This window comes from Podarcis pityusensis (assembly GCF_964106645.2).
Source record: "Podarcis pityusensis genome assembly, chromosome: 10".
In the NCBI taxonomy this organism is placed as follows: Eukaryota; Metazoa; Chordata; class Lepidosauria; order Squamata; family Lacertidae; genus Podarcis; species Podarcis pityusensis.
In genome coordinates, this window is record NC_138035.1 from 18,633,900 (window position 1) to 18,655,144 (window position 21,245).

At 42.1% G+C, this 21,245-nt stretch overlaps 1 protein-coding gene and 1 long non-coding RNA gene across 8 annotated transcripts in view; one reads left to right on the forward strand and one right to left on the reverse strand.

The window, feature by feature from the left end:
• Nucleotides 1–21,245, reverse strand: part of CACNA1C (calcium voltage-gated channel subunit alpha1 C) — a gene marked incomplete at its 5' end in the record, with an annotated part of 488,103 nt that overhangs the window by 133,315 nt on the left and 333,543 nt on the right. For all 7 annotated transcript variants that reach the window (XM_080971552.1, XM_080971554.1, XM_080971553.1 and 4 more), the window contains 8 exons: nucleotides 4,790–4,859; nucleotides 4,980–5,100; nucleotides 6,123–6,237; nucleotides 8,492–8,612; nucleotides 10,573–10,780; nucleotides 12,821–13,046; nucleotides 14,393–14,553; nucleotides 16,624–16,650. In XM_080971552.1, coding sequence (XP_080827678.1) covers nucleotides 4,790–4,859; nucleotides 4,980–5,100; nucleotides 6,123–6,237; nucleotides 8,492–8,612; nucleotides 10,573–10,780; nucleotides 12,821–13,046; nucleotides 14,393–14,553; nucleotides 16,624–16,650 — 1,049 coding nt within the window. The remainder of the gene's footprint in view (nucleotides 1–4,789; nucleotides 4,860–4,979; nucleotides 5,101–6,122; nucleotides 6,238–8,491; nucleotides 8,613–10,572; nucleotides 10,781–12,820; nucleotides 13,047–14,392; nucleotides 14,554–16,623; nucleotides 16,651–21,245) is intronic.
• Nucleotides 5,107–9,922, forward strand: LOC308457623. Its single transcript, XR_013977051.1, has 4 exons — nucleotides 5,107–5,241; nucleotides 6,172–6,362; nucleotides 8,217–8,289; nucleotides 9,399–9,922. It is a non-coding gene; the product is annotated as an uncharacterized lncRNA (long non-coding RNA).

Sequence of the window (21,245 nt, forward strand, 5' to 3'; positions counted from 1 at the left end):
ATTATCTTCCCACAAACCCAATGCTCATGTGAGTAGACCCCCAGTTGCCTTTCCAGTGGGTAGGCAGCAAGGTTTTTGCTCCATCCCCTTGGCTAGGAGAAACAAGAAAAGACATGTAAATTAAGCAGATATATACAGACCTGCTTAATTTTCAGCTGGTGAGGCTGTAAAACCTGACATACCAGTGGCTGCTCACAGCTGTAACACAGACTGCATATAGCCGCGACTATAACATACAATACTGTATAATAAAAATGGAAATTTGTCTTACCATGAATTTCTTAAGATCCTGATGGAAGACATTCTTAGACTCAGATGACGTCTCCTACAGGAGTATCAGGAAGGGTCCTTTCAAGCCTTTTGCCTCCTCTCCAGGGGGAGGAGTCACCTCTCTAGAAAGCATAGACAACTCCTCAACCCCAAATCGATTGTTCGACTGGCAAACCACAAACCCTGAGCCTAACTGAAAAAGACTCACAGGAAAAAACAGAAAAACCCAGACATAGACAAAGAACAGAAACTGAACTGCCAGAAACAACACAGGAACCCCTTACTCCACCACCCCCAGAAGATAATGCCCTAAGATGGAAAAGGAAGCCCTAACAGTATGTGACAAAGCAGGCAAATCCATAACCTAGTTCCCTCCCTGCCAAATGCAAGCAGGGGAAGGAGAGGTGTGCATAATGTCTTCCATCTGGATCTTCAAACAGAAATTTATTTTAAAACAATTTTCTGTTTTTGCCAAATCTATATGGAAGGCATTTCTAGACTGGCATATAACATAGGTGCAAGGAGAAACCCAGAGTGGACTTCCTCTGCCAATCACTTTACTCAATCATAGGCCTCAGCAACACAGTCCTATGAAAATTTGTGTCAGCCACCACAAAACAAATAATTTTGTGATGTCTAGAGAAAGGGCCAGGGAGGCCCACATAGCTGTCCTACAGATACCCCCACCAGAAAAGTTCTCTTCAAGGCAACCAAGACTGCAGCACTTCTCAAAGAATAAGCTGTGATGACTTGGGATGCAACTGACCCAGTGAACAATACACTTCACTAACTGCCTCCTGAAGCCAAAGGGAAACAGAGGACAATGAGACTTTTTCCCCTCAACAGAGAAGCCCAAATAAGACAGAAACAGCTACTCATACTTCCTGAAATTGAATGACCTCTTGAGTTAAAAATGGGAAAAGTATGCTATTCACATTATTGGGAGTAGGAAGGATTCTTACCAAACAAAGATAAGTTCACTTCCTGTGACTTAAGAAAAATGGAGTTCACCTTAGGCGTGAGAGCTAGGTCTGTGCAAAGAACCACTTTATCAGGACGTAAAATAAAATGGAGGGGTCAGCTTCCAGCTCCAATACATCTGGCTGAGGTGATAGCCACCCAAAATATGACTTTAAGGGTCAACCATTTCAGAGTGCAAGTGGCCATCATCTCAAAGAGGTCCGATAAGAACTGAAAGCACCCAATTCAATTTTGAAGGAAAAAATCTATGGACAAGTGGAGGAGCAACAAGTGCCACACCTTTAATAAATCTTTTACAAAGAGGGTGAGCAGACAAAGGTGGGCCTTCAAGATTAGCCAGTACACTGCTCAGTCCTCCCAAGCTGGGAATATTAAAGGATCCTGCACTGCCAAATTCACCAGGTGCAGAAACCAAGGCCTTCTTGGCCAGTAAGTGGCCGTCAGGATCACCTTAGCCTACACTGATGATCCTTCTTAAGCATTTTCTGCATTAAACAGTGCAAAGGCATATAGCAACCCCAGAGGCCACTCAATCTCTAAAGCATCCACACCCCATGGTCCCAGAGATTGAAAACAAGAGAAAGGTATGGAGCTGGGCATTGCTCTATGAAGCAAACTGATCTGTTATTGACTGATCCAAACAGTGCACTACTAGACAAAACACCAGGGGTTTTAACTGCCACTTGGCCTCCCTTGTTGATACCTGGCTCAACCAGTCTGCTGTCTGGTTGTCCACTCTGGCTAAATGTTCTACCTTCAAGCTGAGTAAATGCTGCTCTACTCATCTCAGAAGTGTATCCGTCTCCACCATCAATCTCACATCTCACTGATAACTGATGTGAACTTTGGCAGATGGCTTATCCATCCTGACCATAAGGCGATGGCCCCAGATGTCCATCTCCAGTTGCTTGGGTCCAACTCCATTGATACTGAACTGTGTTTATTCAGTGGTCCACACCTCTTGAGTAGCCTTATTAACTAGAGAAGTTCCTCAACTGCAGATATACAAGTCATGAGCGCCAATTGGAAAGGCTCCTCCAGAGACACATCCACAGTTAGGTGCCATGGAGTCAGTCACTAGACCAGTTCTTTCTTCACTGTCAATAGGATTTCCACCTGCAAATGATGCCTCACTGCAGTGAGGTTCTGTTAACGGTCTTTGCAGTAACCAAGTGTGCAACTGAGTCCATGACACAAAGTCAAAACATGACACCAAGCTATCAGATCCACTAAAGCAGTGCCCAGGGCAAGATGAAGTGCTGCCACTCACTCTAATGTCAGACACATGGAGAACTAGTTTGTGTCCAGACAAACCCCAAGGTGTGCCCAATACTAAGTGGGAGAGAGGACACTCTTCTTCACATTAATCACAAACCCTAGGTCATGCAGGCAGGAGACTGTTGCCATGGTCACTTGAAGAACCTGTCCCCTAGATGGAGCATAGATCAGAATGTTGACCAGATATGGATGACTGCAAATGCCTCTGGTGTGGAAATGGGCCCAGTGCTATCAATACCTTGGTGAAGATTCTCATTGCCAAATGAGACTAAAAGGCAATGCCCAGTAATGGTAGAGATCCTGACTGTAGGTGAACTGGAGAAACCACCAGTGGAAGGTTGGATTGAGACATGGAGACATCAGTTAAGGTCATCCAGTCTCCCCTTCTTGGTGCTGCCATGATGGACCTCAAAGTCTTCATTTTGAAGCATTTCTTCTCCACACATTTGCTGAGCCTGCTGAGGTCTAAGATGGCTCTGGTGTCTATTTTTCTTGGATACATGCAGGAGTTTGTTCAAAGAAGTAGGGAAGACCCTCTTTGTACCCACATCCAAGGACTGAGAGGAGAAAGGCTGCACATGAAGATCTTCCTAAGTCAGTTCTAGGACCCTGTGAGCCTTGGCCAAAAGGGCCAGAAAAACATCAGAAGCAAATACTTTCAGACTGAACTACTTCCAGCCCTTCCTCACCTACCCTTCCTCTCAGGGGGGCAGGGGGAATGGGGGGGGGTCCATATAAGAAAAAGGGGCTTCAGAGCTCACCACCAGAGTTGCCTGCTGATACTTCCTTCTAGCCTCAGGACCAGCAGCTCCTGACTCTCTTATGCCAGCTGTCCCAGCAACTACAGCCCCAGTCTCCACCACACATTTCCTAGCATGAGACCTGGACTGACTTCAAGAAACAGCCCTAGAAGAAAGGGGAGGAGGAGGGGATCCCACAGAACTAGAATTTGCTGCCCCCTGTTCTTCTTATGGTGCTTGTAAGACTTTGTAGAAGGGGTCCTTCCTCTCCCCTCCCTCAGAACTAAACTGCAAAGAATACTCAACCTCTCTGAATCTCCTGGAAAGTAAACTTCCTGACCCAGGAGAAAAAAACAAGGGAATTCTCCCTTCCCAAGAAAAGACACCAGGAGCTTCTGTAGTAATGATGTATGCATTGCTGGTCTAAAGCTACAAAGATGGGTTCAAACACAGAGACCTCTTAGCCAAGGAGGTTCTACAGTCAGACAAGTCCACTGCTGGGAAACCATAATAGCAGGAGCCCACATAAAGTAGAGATAAAGCCATCAAAAATACAGTTTCCCATAACCTCAGGGGGGAAAAGATGGGAAACAATTTCAGCATGCTAAACCACTTGTCAACAGTGTGCAGTAACAACCCTACTTCCAGGCACTAGTGTACCTGCTAGTTATATAGCTGGGATCACAACAATGCCAGGAACCACCAAATGACTGGGCAATCACCAGCCTGACAGTGGGAGTAGTCTAACACTGATGGCCATGCTGGTTGATTATTGTGGACCATCCGGAAAAAAAGGCACAGAGGAAAACAGCTGCTTCAAGCAACAAGAGAAAACAAAACGGCATTCAGGCTTGTTAGTGGACATGCCACCGCACTCCAGTGCCCAAAGACTGCCCCATCAGAGGTACAACGCCTTCCAGGATCTAGTAAGACCCACCAGATCCAAAGAAATTCTCCTCTTCCTCCACACCACTCAGAAAGGACAACAATGAGGAGAGGAGGGAAAGCACAACAACCAGGGAAGGAAAAGACAGAAACAGAAACAAAAAAGTCAAGAGAAAAATAAACACAGAGAGGAGAAAACACCAAAACCAAAACACTCATAGATCCAAGTAATAGCACCACAAGAAAAGGAGAGACGTTAGGGACAGAAAAAACTGGCTGACAGCAAGAGTACACAAGAACCTAGCCTTCACCAACCACAGGCAGGGTTGGTCTGGCTAGAAAGATGACCCCTCCCTTTGGAGAGGAGGCAACAGGCTTGAAATGACCCTGCCTGATCCTCCAGTAGGAGGCATCATCTCAATCTAGGAATGTCTCCCATCTGGATCTGGCAAATACCTGTTATTTCCATAGAACTAAAGAGATGATTCCATCTTGCCAAGTACAATTATCAGCTGGTTATCTTTTATTGGGTGATATGGATCTATTTGTGATGCAGCTGGAACTGCCTTCGGTGTTTTAAGTTTCAGCTTCTTGTGCTAGTGGGAGGGAAAAAAGTGAGCACAGCAGTGAATTACCTGGTGTCTCTGTAGTAGGATAAGGATTCTTTTCTTCATTTTCATTAGGCTGATATTCATCTACATTGCTCTGACAAAAAGAAGGGAAAACCACAATAGAGCTTGCTTTATTCATTCATCCCATTTTATTGATTCAGTCATTCATAAATATGATTTGGCAAAGCAAGTAGGAAGGTAACAAGCAGCAGACCTTATTAGAAGGTGGAGATTCTCCATCGGCAGTGATTGATTTCAGTTCAATTTTCTCCTCCTTTGTCTCCCCCTCCACAGCTGGCTTCTCAGGCTCCTGTTTCTTTTCAGGACTAGCAGTCCTAATAATTCAGCAAAAAAGGGAAATGCAAATGTTTGCAAAATATGGAAAGGTGTTTTCTGTTACAGACTCCCATGAGTAGTGCATAGCTTATCGTGTCAACAAGCACTTGGTACAATTCTGACAAGAACATGAGGCAGAGGTGTTCCCCTATCTCCTTTATTATCGCTGCCCCCCCCCCCCAAATCTTGAAACTCCAATGAACAATGTCTGTTTCATGTTCATGAAGAAGAATTTGGTATTGTAAGAAGAAAATAATGCCTTCTCATAGGAGGTCATTAAAGTATGAAAAGGGATGGCTTTGAGGACCCTCCTAGGCTATCTGCTCAACCATTTCATTTCTATTATAACACAGACCTCACCTCTCATTAAGATGAGCTGGTGAGATGCCATTAACTATATAATAAGAGATTTTCTAAAATACAGTGGTTTGCAGCCTAAGGTAATTTAAGGAAGTTCATGGAAGAAAAGTTTCTCATGCTCCCCTCCCCTCTGCAGCTCCCATGCCCCATCCCACGCAGTTCAGAATGGCCCCCATTTTCCAGAGGGGCTTTTCAGGGAGTAGAGGGGGAAAGAAACTTATTTTCATTCTTTTTCGCTCTCTCCACCCCCTTTATGGATGCTTTTTCATCTGATGGAAGCTTCCACAGAATTTGAAAGATTAATAGATGCTGACTGAATAACATATAACAACCAAAACCACCAAATTTTGAGACACGCATGCACAGAAGCATTAATTTTGGGCACTGAGTGGTTTCTGCCTCTCTGATGTTTAAAACCAAGCCACAGGAAGCACTAGTCTCTAGTGAGCCAACATGGTTGACCAGTACCAGTGTCAACTCTGCCATTTGAATATTTGGCTTATCAGAATGAACACAGAAGGGAAAGATAATCTACTTTTATCCTACCTGTAAGTTACAATACCAAACCAGGGATATAAAATGTGGCTGATTGGACATGCCTTTACTCTCAAGAACCATCTAGGGACATTGTTTTATACCAAACTAGAAACAAAGGGTTTACCTAGCTAGTTTTTTCCTTTCTTTTTCCTCTTCTTCCTCTTTTTGAGCAGATGTCAGGCTCTCAGCATCAGCAAGGTTGTCCACAGCAATGGCCAAAAAGACATTCAGCAAGATGTCTGTTTGCATGTTTTATTAAAGAAAACATGTTTAGATGCAGCCACAACTTCAGAGGTTGGAAACCAGATCTGACCAGTGGGAATGATGTTTAGCTCCACACAGACCAGCATGCCAAGTTTGACAGGTGAGTGGGACCGCCTACCTGTCCATCACCTGATGTCAGGGGGTCCATTTTTGCCTGCAGAGGTTGAAATCAAACTGCAGGCCAGAAAGTGTGCAGCACTTCCTAAGCATTGATAATCAACTGAGTGTTGGCAGGGGGGAAGCTCTGCACAAATGGCTTTACAGGCACCATTGATCAGCTGACCTGCAGTGGCTTCAAAGCCCCTTTTGTTCAAGCCCCACCTTTATCTGTCCCACACCTGATCCTTATATGATGTCAGGTGTAAGACTGGTGGCCGTGGCTTGGATGAAATGACCTTGTGAGTCTAATGAGGAGGCCTGATGGGCCTAATCAGGCCCATAGCCCAGAGGTTCCTTACCCCTGACCTACAACATGCCATTGCATTCACTTTCCTGTTTTTGTTCTGGCCATATTGTTCTGACAGTTGGCTAGATAGTGTCAGGGCAGGTGTCAGGAACAGGTCAACAATAACTAATATCATGTCAGTAAAGCTAACTCTCTTTATTCAAAAAAACAAAACAGCACAGGAGGCCAGGGCCAGTGAGTATAGCAACCCTTCCCAGTAGTTCTTGCCCCAATGAGGAAGTTGCAAGGGTTGAAGGTCCCCACCTTCTCACAGCTTCCTAAGTTTCCTCTTCCCCTGGCCCTTTCCAAGCAATCTGAGACCCTTGATGCCCTTTCTGTTTCTGCTCCATCCTTTTCATACTTTTTCTGGTTCTAGGAGACCAGAGGGGAGAAAAACTGGTCACAGGAGGAGGGGGAGCCCCCCCCCCCAGCTTCTTCAGTAGCCTGACTCATCTCTGCCTCTTGGCTCCCCTCTCTAGCCTCCTCTTCTGCCTCTGTTCTGGACTGCTCTCTGCCACAGACTCTTCCTGCTCACTAAACCCTGTCACCTCTTCAGCTTCTGATATCCCCCACCCCATCTGCTCCCTCTTTTCCCTCTGACCACTCATTGTCATGCCACTACCAATCCCCTGGATCAGAGCCTTCTTTCCTTGGGGGTTCCCTGGCAGGTGCCTCCCACCACTCCTCTGCATCCAGCCAGTCCATGCCATCTTAGTGGGTCCATAACCAAATTTTGATCTATTAGAAAATTGTCCACAGAAATATGGCCCACCCACTCCTGTACAATATCACATGCTCCAGATCTGCAAATGATTCTTTTAAATTTGGCACATCAAGGGAAATGTGCACAATTGTTTAACAACTCATCATGTGTTATTAATATTCAAATATTCAAATATTAAATCAGCCGCATATGGAACACATGCACAATATTACACACCATATCTGAAAATCATCATGTGTTAGTCCACATATGGTGCTAATTTGGTGCTTTTCTGAAGACGTGTGTGATCAGTGTAAGAAAGCTGAACGCTATGCTGCCATTCTAGTTAGAAATACATAGAATGCTGCAATTCTTCATATTATTTCTTATAGTTTAAGATGGATTTCTTTTAAAAGAAATTTCCATTTTTTTAAATACCCACTTTTGTAACAAAAACTTCACTTTTTCAGTATATTAATGTAAGCATACCCAGTAAAACAATTATAACATGGTTCTTTTTTTGTACTTCAAAAATCTTCCTTTCCTTTCCTTTTGCTATTTTTTAAACTGTAGTAAGTGGCAGGGTCTTACTACTTAAGTGCCAGCTTCAGGATTTGAATTACTAAGATCCTGCAATATGCCCTCAGTGAGGTCACCTGCTCATTGCTATCATTACTGTGGGCTGCACCTGCTTTTGATTCTTTTAACTGCATATCCTCAGGTCTGCTCCTCAACATTACTTGCATCCGAAAAAGTGAGTACTGATCCATGAAAATTTAGGTAACAAAAATGTATTTCTCTTTAAGGTACCAAATATCTCTTTGCTGTCCTCCCTATTGTCTCTACTCACTCATCCGTCTATCCCCCCTGAAGAAGCAGGTGAGAGAATGACATACTCAGTCAAAATGAAAAGTTAGGTGAGGAAGCAGGTGCAGGTAGTGAGGGAGAAGAGCACTAGGGGCCAAGAAGCTTGTTAGCAGTAGCCCTTTGGCTCAGTCATGGACCTCAGCATGTGCCCAACCATATCAACCTCTAATGCTGTCCAGTTGTCAAAGAACACAAAGGTAGTAGCAAAGGATACAGTTTCCACAGATGAAGAGGATTATGAAGTAAATACAGACCAACATTCCTGGAAAAGAGGGGCCGCCATAAGCCATGATCCCATCATACATCACCGAATTCCAGTCCTCCCCAGTCAGGATCTAAATGACACATTCCCACCAATAGGGGGACACACAATGTTAGACAGCCTGCAGAAAACCTGCAAAAAAATCTGTTAGAGAGAACACAAAATTCTATCTTAAAGAAGCCCTCCCTAACATGTGCTGCAACTTCCATTCTTAATGCAGGTTATGGAGGGGAAGTGCCTTGGCATTTGCCATGCAGGAATGGGCATCTTTATCCATCATCTGTACAGTAGCTTGTCTTTGCACATTAATTGACATTACAAATGTCTTGTAGGCTCTGTGGTGACACCTGTGACATAGATATCACACACTAAGGACTCGTTTAAAATTTGACTGGGAACACAGCTGAAAAGTAGATTTAATGTTAACATCTGATGTGCTCTTATAGGCATAATGAGCACAGTCTAGAACAGGCACATTAGCAGCACCATACCTGCAAATGAAGTACCAAGAATCTCTTTCCTGGGGCAATATAAAATATGATGGGGAGGAGAAGTAGGAAAATACTGCAGTGTGAATAATCATATTGCAGGTGTTTGTGGCATCCCCAGTGAGAGTGTGATGTTCTAATAGCAATTTCTGAGTCATCTCTGAAACTGTCCCTGTACTGGTGGATAGCTGTAACTATCTGAAAATCAAAAAGCCTTAGTATGCCCCACAACAAAAGCACAGAACTCACAGTGATTTGCAAACTAAGTTCTGGTGTGCCTGTTTTACATTAGCTAGCTAGCTGAACAGGAAGGATGCAACCAGTATAGTATAGTAACATTGAAATCACTTTTTTTTTTTTTTTAAACACAGGAGGCTTCACAAAGATCCTGGTTGCATAGGGCAAGTTCACCCCACCCCCAGTCCCCTGATTCCACTTAGAGTTCATCTGAAGCTGCTGCATATCCCTAGTAAGAACTGTACTACTTCAGGTTGGGAACTGCAGATTTGAATACTTCTACATGTTATCTCCTTTCTACACCAGAAATCTATGCTTGAATGCATCTCTTGTGCAGATTATTAATAACAGGGAGTCTTTTATGAGATCTCACAGCATTAGTCTAAAATGGTACAGTCCTCCAAGATTGTATCACATGCTGCTTCTATAGGTTTGAAGTAGCCCCAACAACGTAGTTACCGTATTTTTCGTCCCATAGGACACACCGGCCCATAGGATGCACCTAGTTTTTTCGGGGGGGAAATAAAGGAAACAATTGTTTCCTTTATTTCCCTCCCAAAACCAGGTCGGGGAATCCAAACCAGGTCAGGGAACAGCGGGATGGCGGCGCTCCGCCTCCCCGCTGTCCCCCGAGCTTGTGGGGCTGCCCGATGTCTGCCCGAAGCGCTGGGCGCTCTTCTTCTAGCGCGCCCCGCGCTCCGTGCAGCAGGCTGCGGATGTCTTCCTGAAGCGCCGGGTGCTCTGCTTTCAGCGTGCCCCACGCTCTGGGAAGCAGGCTGCTATCCGCAGCCTAGGGAGCCCTGCGGGAACTCCCGCGGGCTCCTCAGGCTTGCTGATAGCTTCCTGAAGCCTGGAGAGCGAGAGGGGTCGGTGCGCACCGACCCCTCTCGCTCTCCAAGCTTCAGCGAAAGCCTGCGTTCGCCCCATAGGACGCACACAGATTTCCCCTTCATTTTTGGAGGGGAAAAAGTGCGTCCTATAAGGCGAAAAATACGGTAACTAAATAACTTGACCTCAGCATCTCCCAAGAGTGCTTCTCCCTATAACAAGCCCATTCCTGTATTAAGATCTCCATGAGGTGTTAGGCTATAGAACCTCTCAGAGGTGGCCTCTTTGTTATGAAAAGCATGTCCCCAAGAAGGCCCACCTTTGGCTTTTAGAAAATGCTGCAAAATTATTATTTTTAACTCCAACTGGCTTTTAATGAATGTTTATTATATTTTTTATCGGCACAAGAGCTTTATTCACCATGTTACACTGTCATTGAATCTACCTCCATTTACGTAAATAAATCAAATAAAGCCATACCTGAAACACAGTGAGCAGCGACTGGGGAAAGTTGTCAAATGTGCTTCTCCTGGTTTGCATCTCATCAAAGTTAAACTTGCCCCCAAAGAGCTGCATCCCTAGGAGGGAGAAGATGATGATGAAGAGGAAGAGAAGTAGCAGCAGGGAGGCGATGGAGCGCACAGAGTTGAGCAGGGAAGCCACCAAATTACTCAAAGAGTTCCAATACCTGAAGAGCCAAAAGAAAGGTGGTTACATTTCTTCTGTCCAAAGCAGATACTGCTCATCTGCATCAGGTATCACCTTCAGGCAGGCTGTATGGCGTCTATAAACATGCCTTTTCCAAACAGCCTGTGAAGAAATGAACCATTCATGAGCTTCCCTAAGATAATGTGACCTATGGCAGTTAATGAGCATTTTTATGGCCACATGTGAAAATCACACAAGTCCTCCACCACTTCTGCACCTAGCATGCCAGGAAGATTACTTTTCAAAAAGTGATATAAATATACAGCAATTAGTAGGTGCTGCTTCAGTAAGTTACATTCTAGCCAACCTCATTACAACACTCACAGCTGTTCAAAGCAAGCCAGAATACCTCACTCAAGAGATCAGCGCAGTGAAAACCAACAAGAACAGATGGGAAAACAGTTTGGAATCAAAGCCAGATTGGTTGAAAATCTGGTTTGTGTGTGCTCATTCTTGGATGAAGGGGACCAGGCGTCTTGGTTTCTGGGGAATTGCGGAGGGGTCAAGATAATGTTTATACTAGGCCAATCCCACAAAGCAGAATTCAAATTTATCTTGATAACTTTCAGCCCTTGTGCAATTTATTTATATGTTTTAAACACTTACACCACACTTTTCAATTAAAATTTGCAAGGCAGCTAACAATAAAAGAAAGAGTGCAAAATATATAAGAACCCTAATGGCAGCTAATAAAACACCAATAGAACTACAAGAGAAAACATCACAATAAAATTCAACAGAATCTAAAAGAGAAGGCAGGTGAAAACTCATCAATAATTTTCATTAAAAGTCTGGTTTAAAATAAATCTTTAACCTGGTGCCTAAAATGCAGCAATAATAATGAGAGCACCCGGAGACAGCCCTCTAGTGGTGAACTTAAAATAGACAGGTTCCTAAGGAAAGAGTCATATAATGAAGATAGAGTTGAGCCGCGCAAATGGTTATGAGAATCTTCATCATTGTCATGAGAATCTTCATCAAAATATCTTATGATTATGAAATGCTGGAGGGAAAGAGGACTACTGCAATGCACTGTATGCGGGATCATTATAGAAAATGGTCTGGAAATATCAGTCAGTTCAGAATACGTCTGCAAGATGGCTAACTGGGACCAGGCAATACAAGTACGGTATATCACAACAGTGCTTCACTGACTCTCAGTCCATTTCTGAGCCTGATTCAATTCAAGGTGCTGGTTTTGATCTTAAAGGCACTTTATGACTAGGAATCAGAGTACAGTCGTACCTTGGTTCTCAAACACCTTGTGACTCAAACATTTTGCCTCCTAAACGCCACAAACCCGGAAGTGAGTGTTCTGGTTTGTGAACTTTTTTTGGAAGCCAAATGTCCGATGTGGCTTCTGTGGCTTTAGATTGAGTGCAGGAAGCTTCTGCACTCAATCGGAAGCCGCATCTTAGTTTTCGAATGTTTTCGGAAGTCAGACTTCCGGAACGGATTCCATTTGAGAACCAAGGTACGACTGTAGTTAGATGGATACCTCTCTTCACAAGAACCTACCTGAAACCTGAGATCTTCAGAGGCCCTTCTCCAAATGCCCCACACCAAGTGAAGTGTAGCTATGGGAGAGGGGGCCTTTTTGAGTGATGGTGCCTCAACTATGGATTGTCTTCCCCAGAAATGCTCACTTAGTGCCTACCATAATGTCATTTTTGCACCAGGAGAAGACTTTGTTCTGACTCTCTGCACCTGTTTTTATGCTGTACTTTATACTTTATTAGCTTTCTTGTTACTAACTATTTTTTTTATATTTGGGAACTTTGTTATAAGACAGTCTGTAAACAAAACAAATAATGATATATATTAGCTAAACTGCCACATACACATGGCAAGAAGGGAGAGTCAGGGATGGAATAACTGGTAAAAAATGATTCCAGAAAGTAATATTTGCCTAAGACATTACTGCACACAAGTTTTCCACACAGAAATGAGCAATTTCTCTTTGGCTGCATGAACTCCATTAAATATAAAAATTAAGGGGGTGGGGTGGAGAGAGAAATACCTTGTGATTTTAAAAATTCTTAGCAGTCGCACACATCTCAGCACTGAGATACCCAGTGGTGACATGATCTTTGTTTCCACCAAGATGGTCTCTAGGATTCCACCACACACAATAAAACAGTCAAAGCGGTTGAAGAGAGAGACAAAGTAGGCTTGAAGACCCAGGCTGTACATCTTCAGGAGCATCTCAGCCGTGAAAAGAGCCAGCAGTACCTTATTGGCAGTGTCTCATAAAAATAAATAGACAAATAATGATCATTATAGTGGCACTAAAAGACAAATATAACAGAAAGACTGTAAGAAGATCAGAAATCTTCAAATTAGGTTTTATCCCTTGCAACTGCTGTCTTCAGCAATTCATTACTGTGAACTTTTAACCTGTGTTTTGTTTTTACAGACATTTTGGACAACTCTTCAAATGTTGATAACAAATCATAGGGTTGTAGCCAATGTTCGTTAGACAGAGGGCACACCCATAGACATTAATGGATATGACTAGCTTAGGCCCATTAATTTCAGTGGGTCTAAATCTGAAAAGAACAGAACAAGATGTAACCCTTGATGTCCAAACTCAATATTTGAATTTTAGAATAATTGTGTTTAATCTCTATTCTTGTTTCCCTTTTCTGATAACTCAGAAAAATTCAGCAGCTGAATTCTACCACACATCTGATGCTGCATTCCAATACCCCACATTCTCTTACACACCAACCCACCCACCCACACCCCATTGAAATTTCCACTGGTGAAAAACCACTACTGGAAACAGTAGTTGTTTCCCTCCCAAATGCAAATAGCTTTTAACATGACTTTTAACAGATCATTTTGGGCAATGAAAATTACAGGCACAAGGGCCTGACCTGGATCAGAGACCACAGTTAGGGGGAAAGGGTTAAAGTCTCTTTACTCTCATACCAGATACCCATCCAGATCAGGCACCCAGCATCTGCAGTTTGCTGCTTTCCCCTCTCCTGCCACAATCAGGAGATAAGTCCAGAATCAGGGAGATAGTTCAAGGAGCAAGAGCCCTGGGGGCCTTATGGGATGCCTCTGAGGTGACATGAAGCCCAAAGGTCAGAGGTTCCCCATCCCCATATTACATAGTTGTGATGTTTCAACATAGTCTGCCTCTTTTGTTTGTATTGTTGCACAGAGCACTGGGGACCCGATTATTTGATTAGTTTAATGGATTAATTATACTATTATGCTCTTGGAAGATGGGGCTGCATATAGTGGCACCTTAGTGCCTGTTCATATTCTCCCTTCCCTATGCTAGCTGGCCAGAAAATAATCATAAGAACCATGGAGCAGAATGGAGAATATTTTGAGAAGGTAGTTTTTAATATTTTGTATTTTTCCCTGGCAAAAAAGGTAAAGGGACCCCTGACCATTAGGTCCAGTTATGGCCGACTCTGGGGTTGCGGTGCTGCTTATGCAATTAAATGGTTTTATTTTTTGAACACTAAATTCACTTTATCTGCACACATAAATAAAATTTCAATTAACTATAATATTATGTACACTCTCATAAATAAAACACAGCATTATTTTAACAAAACAGAATCCTCCATACCTTGGACTTCAGTGAGCCAATCTGACTGGTTATAATGTTCAGAGGCAATTGTGAGGGTGTTAAGAAACACAAGGAAGATCACGAGCCAGTAGAACACATTGGATTTGACAGCAGCTCGACATTTCCGTCTGCAGAACCGATTCCATCTACGCCAGTAGCGGCTTGAAAAATGGAAAGAACGTGTAATTATGTTTGCTTTGTGCACCAAACAAGTCGTTTACAACACCCTAGGAGGTCACCTTTGACCTCCAATTATTAATTTGTATTTACTGGCCTAGCTTCCTAGAGGAGTGTTTTCTATGTTTGCCTTGCCATGGAATGAAAGAAGCAAAAGACAACATATTTACACATTGTTCAGTATAGTTGTCCAGTGGTCCAGTGAATCCTACAGAGCCTTGATAGTATTCCTACAAGAGGCCCTCTTGGGCATGGACTGCTTATGAAAGCAGGCAGACTATGTCTCTTGAATAGCCCAGCCTGTGTTGCACAATGTGCACACATTTGTAGCAAGCTACAAATCACAGTGCAAGCTCTGTTTTCATTCTCCCTTATAATCTTTAAATTTCATTTTACTAGTTGTGAATAGTGAGATTTTATACAAAATGGACACTTACATGGGGATGCAAAGGGATGCAAATTCTTTACTGCAGTTGCACACACACATACCCCTTTTAATCAGCAGTAGCTTGGGCCCAACTCTAAAAAAAGAATATTCTCTTGGATATGGGTAAAAGGAGCTGTTTATTGCTTCCTATTTTGCTTTCTCTTCATATGGAAGTCAAGACCACACAAGGCCACTGACCCAAACACCAAGTTCAACATCTGCTGTTCAGTTTGAAACCAATTTATGAAGATGAGCTCTAAACCCCCCAAAGTGGGTAGTCAGTGTTGGTGGCTAGAATGCTATATCTCCATCTACCAGCAGCTACAGATGTTCCCCTGGCTCTTTTACATAAAACATTAATCTCTCAATTACCAAATAACTACAGGCATAATGTTTGCCTATAGAAGTCAATGGAAAAGTTGTCCCTTTCCTGTCTCTCTAATATAAATTGCAACTATTCAGAATTTCATAGCAGAGGTTAACAGCCATCAAGATCCCAACAACAACAGAAACTGCCTTGCCCAGAATTATTTTCAGAAACTGTGTTAGCAAGGTCTAGCATTTTGTCCTTTGAACCCAAAGCTAGGGCTACTATTTGCTGAGACAGAGCGTTAGTACAATGCTATGTTATGTTTCCTGGAACACGCAGCCCCTCACGAGTGTCACAGTGATTTCTGGGAGTAATTACTAACCACACCAAGTATTTAAAGCTAATTATACAGCCCCTACTCTTCACAATTTAGCTTGCCTAGCAACCAGTTTCCAAGCAACACTTGGCTCCTGGATAATAAAGGCAATGAGTTTGGGTTTGTGTGTTTAAAGCACATATAAAGTGGCATGTGCATCTTCCTTGGCCATGCCTATCTCTCTCAATCTCTTGCTATGGATAAGCACAAAATACATTATAAATCAGCAACCAGTAAAATAACATGCTATAAACACATGTGAATCTTACAGCAACACTTTATGAGACAAACAGGTGCTCCTTTACAATTCTTATTAAAGAACAACATCTTATGGCAGACTTCTCCAATCTTGCCCCTACCCACCCAATTCCTAGCCAACATGACCAATTATGAGGGACAATGGGGGTTTGTAGTACAACAGTAAGATTGGGGATGGTTGCCTTATGACATTACTAAATATATGAACACATTTGACACCTACCCACAACACACTCAGAAGTTCTCATGAGGGAGCAGCAAATCACTGAAGAACTACCTTTTCAGTGAAAGCTGCATATTCAAGGAAAAGCCTGGAGAAGCCCTGGGAGACCAGCCCCATACAGGCCTCTTGCACCTATTGGCCTGACTCTTAGTCTCCTCTAATTACTTCCTTCCTTTTCTTTCTTAATGGGTTTTCGCTTCATCACGGCTTCAACGGCCATAGGGGTGCCAATGTGGAAGCTAGTCTTGTTAACCACTCCAATCTTAATTAGATTTCCTCTTCATCAGAGTGGTAAAGGAAGTAACTCAGCAGCCTACTAATCAAAATCTTTAGCTGGCACTCTATCATTGCTATTACTAATTACAACAGGAACAACAAGAAGATAGATGGAATGTTCATTCAGTAAAGATGGGTTTTTTTGTTTTTTTGTTTTTTTTAAAAAAGCTATTGCAGTGCTTACCTAAACTTAGATTTAGATATCCGGTGCCTGAAAGAGAAAAAAAAAATTAATTGTATCTTAAGCATATGATCTGTTCTCTTAATTTGCATATAAAGAGAAAGAACAAAATAAGAAAGAGTTGCAGATTCTATACAGATTTTATTTTATTTTTGTCATTGAGGCCAAAAATCAGTACAGGATGATAATATATAGCAGCAAACCACCTAAACTGCGTCATTCTAAATGTTTTGAGGATTATATCCACAATCTAGTGGGAAGGAACTGTTGAAGGCTTATCCTCTGTCCATTATAGCCAAACATGGGGGAAGGGGTATAAATGTGATGGTGGTAGGAATCAGATAGATATGACTGATGGCTTATTTAAGTGCTAAGATTCCAAAAGCACCATGTCCCACTGCCACCACCCCTCTTTTCAAGGAGCCTGTCCATTGAGTAATTACATAATAGGTTCTTCCTGAATTGCATAGATTTAGTTCCTTTAAGGCTCAGTCTAGAAACTGATTCACATGATCACTGTGAAAACTGCTTATAAATCTTCTTAAAGCAGGGTTTTTTCCTGTGGCCAGCAAGATAAGTGGAACTGCTAGTATACATGGCATTAAACTCTTTGCCAGACTTCCAGACAGTGGCAGCTACATGCATCCAGCTGGCATCAGCGACAGCATGGGCAGGATTTTCAAATAGGCATCTTGTGACCAATAGTCATGTAGAAGGTAACATATATCTTATAACAGTTAATAACCGTCTTAAACTAGCTTGAAAAAGACACCAATTTATATCATTGGTATAGATGTGGCAAACAGCAAACAGCAACTATACAACCTAGTTCCCCAGAGTGGCTGGGGGAATACAGCCAGATGGGTGGGGTAATAATAATAATAATAATAATAATAATAATAATAATAATAATGCTGTCCCAAATCGTGCTGCAAAATGTTCTTGTCCCCATATAGACAACCATTCTTATCTGATTCCACATGAAGAAAATATTTAAGAGATAGGAAGATACCAGCAAAAGATGATGCAAATAGAGTGCACCTCTCTTTTTTAGTGTTATAAGCAATACATGGGGAGATAGCTGCCACCCATGTATTACTTATAGCTGGACTCCCCTGCTCAGCACCTGAGGGCCCCAGTCCTGCCACTCACCACCTGGCCTAGGGCGAGGCCTGATAGGCTCTATAAAGGGCTGCTGCTGCTGGGCAGAGCGGGCTCAGTTTTGTTTTTATTTGTTTAAATTGCTGTTATTTTTTACCTATGTCATTTTAAACTGTGATATTAATGTTGTATTCTTAGTTTTAGATTTTTATTTATGTGGAAATTGTTTCCCATTTGGTTGTGTATATTTTTGATGTGGTTTATTTGTTTATGACTTTTGTAATTATGTAAATCTTGTTATGCTGTAAGCCGCCTTGAGGATTGTTTTTTAACTATGGAAAGGCGGCATACAAATAAAAAATGATGATGACAGTGGGATTAGAACAGGAGTGCGACCTGTTGCCTTGATGGACTCTTGTGCAATGATGGCACTTGCATTGCAAATGAGTACAAAAATGTTCTTGCTTGACAGTGCCATGGCTGGTGAACCTATAACAATGCTATGAACATGATGCGAATAATCTTGACAATAGCACAGAAGCTCAAAGATGTACCAAGAAAAAACCTACCAGCCAGATAACATGCACAACATTTGAGGAACAAAGGGAGTGTATAAGGATAGAAGTTAGATGTTTCCAAAACAAAATGTGAAGCAAATTGGGAGAGGTGCATATCTCACCACTGATTGGTTAATGGTGTTATCATCCCACTATGGTGGTCCCATCTCTGACTAGAACCAAAGTACAAAATTATTCATTTTTGCTAAATATTCACCTTTGCTTATTCATTTCTCATTATTTGCTGAAACTAAGGGATCCAAGTAAACACTTGGCTAAGCTTTTTTCTGACTTGCAGACTTGGAATTAACTTTGAACTTAAGAGTTATTTTAGTTTAAAAGGTAAAGGTACCCCTGACCGTTAGGTCTAGTCACAGATGACTCTGGGGTTGTGGTGCTCATCTCGCTTTACTGGCCGAGGGAACCGGCGTACAGCTTCCGGGTCATGTGGCCAGCATGACTAAGCTGCTTCTGGCGAACCAGAGCAGCACACGGAAATGCCGTTTACCTTCCCACCGGAGTAGTACCTATTTATCTATTTGCACTTTGACGTGCTTTTGAGCTGCTAGGTTATTTTAGTTACTTAAGTTTATATTTGGGTTTAGGTTTGGGTTAAGTTCAGAGTAAATACATGAGTAGATACATTTCCACTATAGTCATGATGCTTAATAGGTGACCTTGGGCCAAGCACTAACTCTTGGCCCAAACTAATCTATCCACTGAGGTGCTGTGATGATAAAACAAGGGTGGTAGTGGGAGGGAGGTACAGTGGTACCTCTGGTTAAGAACTTAATTCGTTCTGGAGGTCCGTTCTTAATCTGAGGAACCACTTTAGCTAATGGAGCCTCCCACCGTCGCCACGCCGCCGGAGCACGATTTCTGTTCTCATCCTGAAGCAAAGTTCTTAACCCAAGATACTATTTTTGGGTTAGCGGAGTCTGTAACCTAAAGCGTATGTAACCCGAGGTACCACTGTATATGTATGCTTCTTGAAGGAAATATGAGATGTAAATGTAATGAATAAATAAAATGATGGAGTAGAGATAATTACCATAAAGAAGATAATTGATTTACTCAATTTGTTGTTGTTTAATACTTAATAATTTTGGGAAGGGAACAGGGTGATGGTGGGGGAACAGGGCAGTGTGTTGGTGTATTGTTAGATCTGTAAGTATATGGATGGGAAACAGAAAAGGTGTGGAGATGGAACAGTAACTTTAGTAGAAACTCCCATTTGTTTTAAAATGTTTGTCAGACATCACAAAGGTCAAAATGTTTCTGATTTGGGGGGATAAGAAGTCAAAAGAAAAGCATCTCAGGATTGTGAAAAAGCAACATATTACAGCCTTTACACAGCGAAAACTGGGGAGTAGGAAGAAAAGAGGTCAAAGAGAAAAGTTAACAAAGGAAGAAAATGGAACAGTTGTCTAGGGAGAAATGCGGTTAGGAGCAAAACACTGAGAAGCAGAATCAATGTTAAATTCATCCTTGAATTTAATTTTAGGGATCCCTTTAATTTTAGGGATCCCAGTTAAGAAAAACCATACTTCTACCAGCTCAAGAAATAACCATACTATACTTTGGGGGGTGGGGGGGTAGGGAGGTTAATGTGTTTTAGTTAACCAGACTGTATTCTGAATATTACACCTGATATGTTAATGTCTCTGGAGGAAATGGAAAGTTGTTTTAACTGTTGCACTTACTGTGCAGAAGAGAAATAAAAGTTAAAAAGTAGGTTTGTTTAACTGGAGCAAGGGTTCCACTTGGTATCCTTGCCCTGCAACAGAGGGCAGATCAACAACGAACATTAATGGGTCTGCAAATTATTAGTGTTTAGGGACACCTTAAAATGTTAAACTAGCCCTCACTGGGAAAATGAATTTAAAATTGCTCATAATCCCACTGGGTAAATTCAATGTTATCTCTTTACTTTTCACCAAAGGGGCTGAGTGGCATTTTGAATAACATTTTATTTAATTAAGCTAACAGATGTGGCAGTTCTTCCACACATCATGCATGTGATAATTGTATCTCTGGTGCATTAGACGCTGCAGTTAAGCATCTCTACCATGCCAGCAGGTTACCTAATAATATCCACCCACCCTTTACTAGTTTGCATCTGTTGCTCTCCCTGACAATTTTGTGTATGTGTGTGACAGAAAGTGTGTGTGCTTTTCTAGCTGAAATGACTTTAAAAACTATTGGAGACAGCTAAGATCTCTCAAAACAACAGTGACGGTAATTCACACCATTTTTTGTTATTCAGCATTTTTATAGACCTACATTCTACCTCAAACCAACAATCCTATTGATTCTCTTTGAAGGTATTTATTCACACAACAGATGGTTAATTTACTGAATTTACTACTATGTAGATTACATTAAAGGGAGATTAGACAAATTCATGGAAGATATAGTTCTTCAATGTATTTTAGTCATGATGGTTCTGTAGAAACTACAGGTTCAGAAGCAGTATGTCCTTGAATACTATATGCTAGAGGGCAGGCCTGTACAGACGGCGGGGGCACCACAGAAGCAAATATTCAATTATATATTTATTTACCTATAGGAAGCTACTTGTTACTGCAAAAAGTAATCCTGAGCTCATACGTTGAATATTTCCATAGTGTCCATACTTTTCAGAGGATAGCCTAATTTCCCCCAAGCGATTCTTACAAAGATATGATGAAGACATATTTCCTCCACTACTCAACTCTTCCCATCAACATCATGGATTTTAAGGCAACAAAAAGCAATTCTAAAATGACCCAAAAAAATATGTTCTTTGTTCAGTTTTGCTGTTGTCATGGGATTTAACACAACAGCAGAATTGAGTCACCAAATCTTGTTTGGAAATGAATCTAGGAGAGAGGATTCTGGGCCATGTTCTTGATGGCAGAAGTCCCTTCTGGTGATATATTTAGGGCAAACTCATGGAAAATATTGAGTTTTCAGGACCTCCCCTAG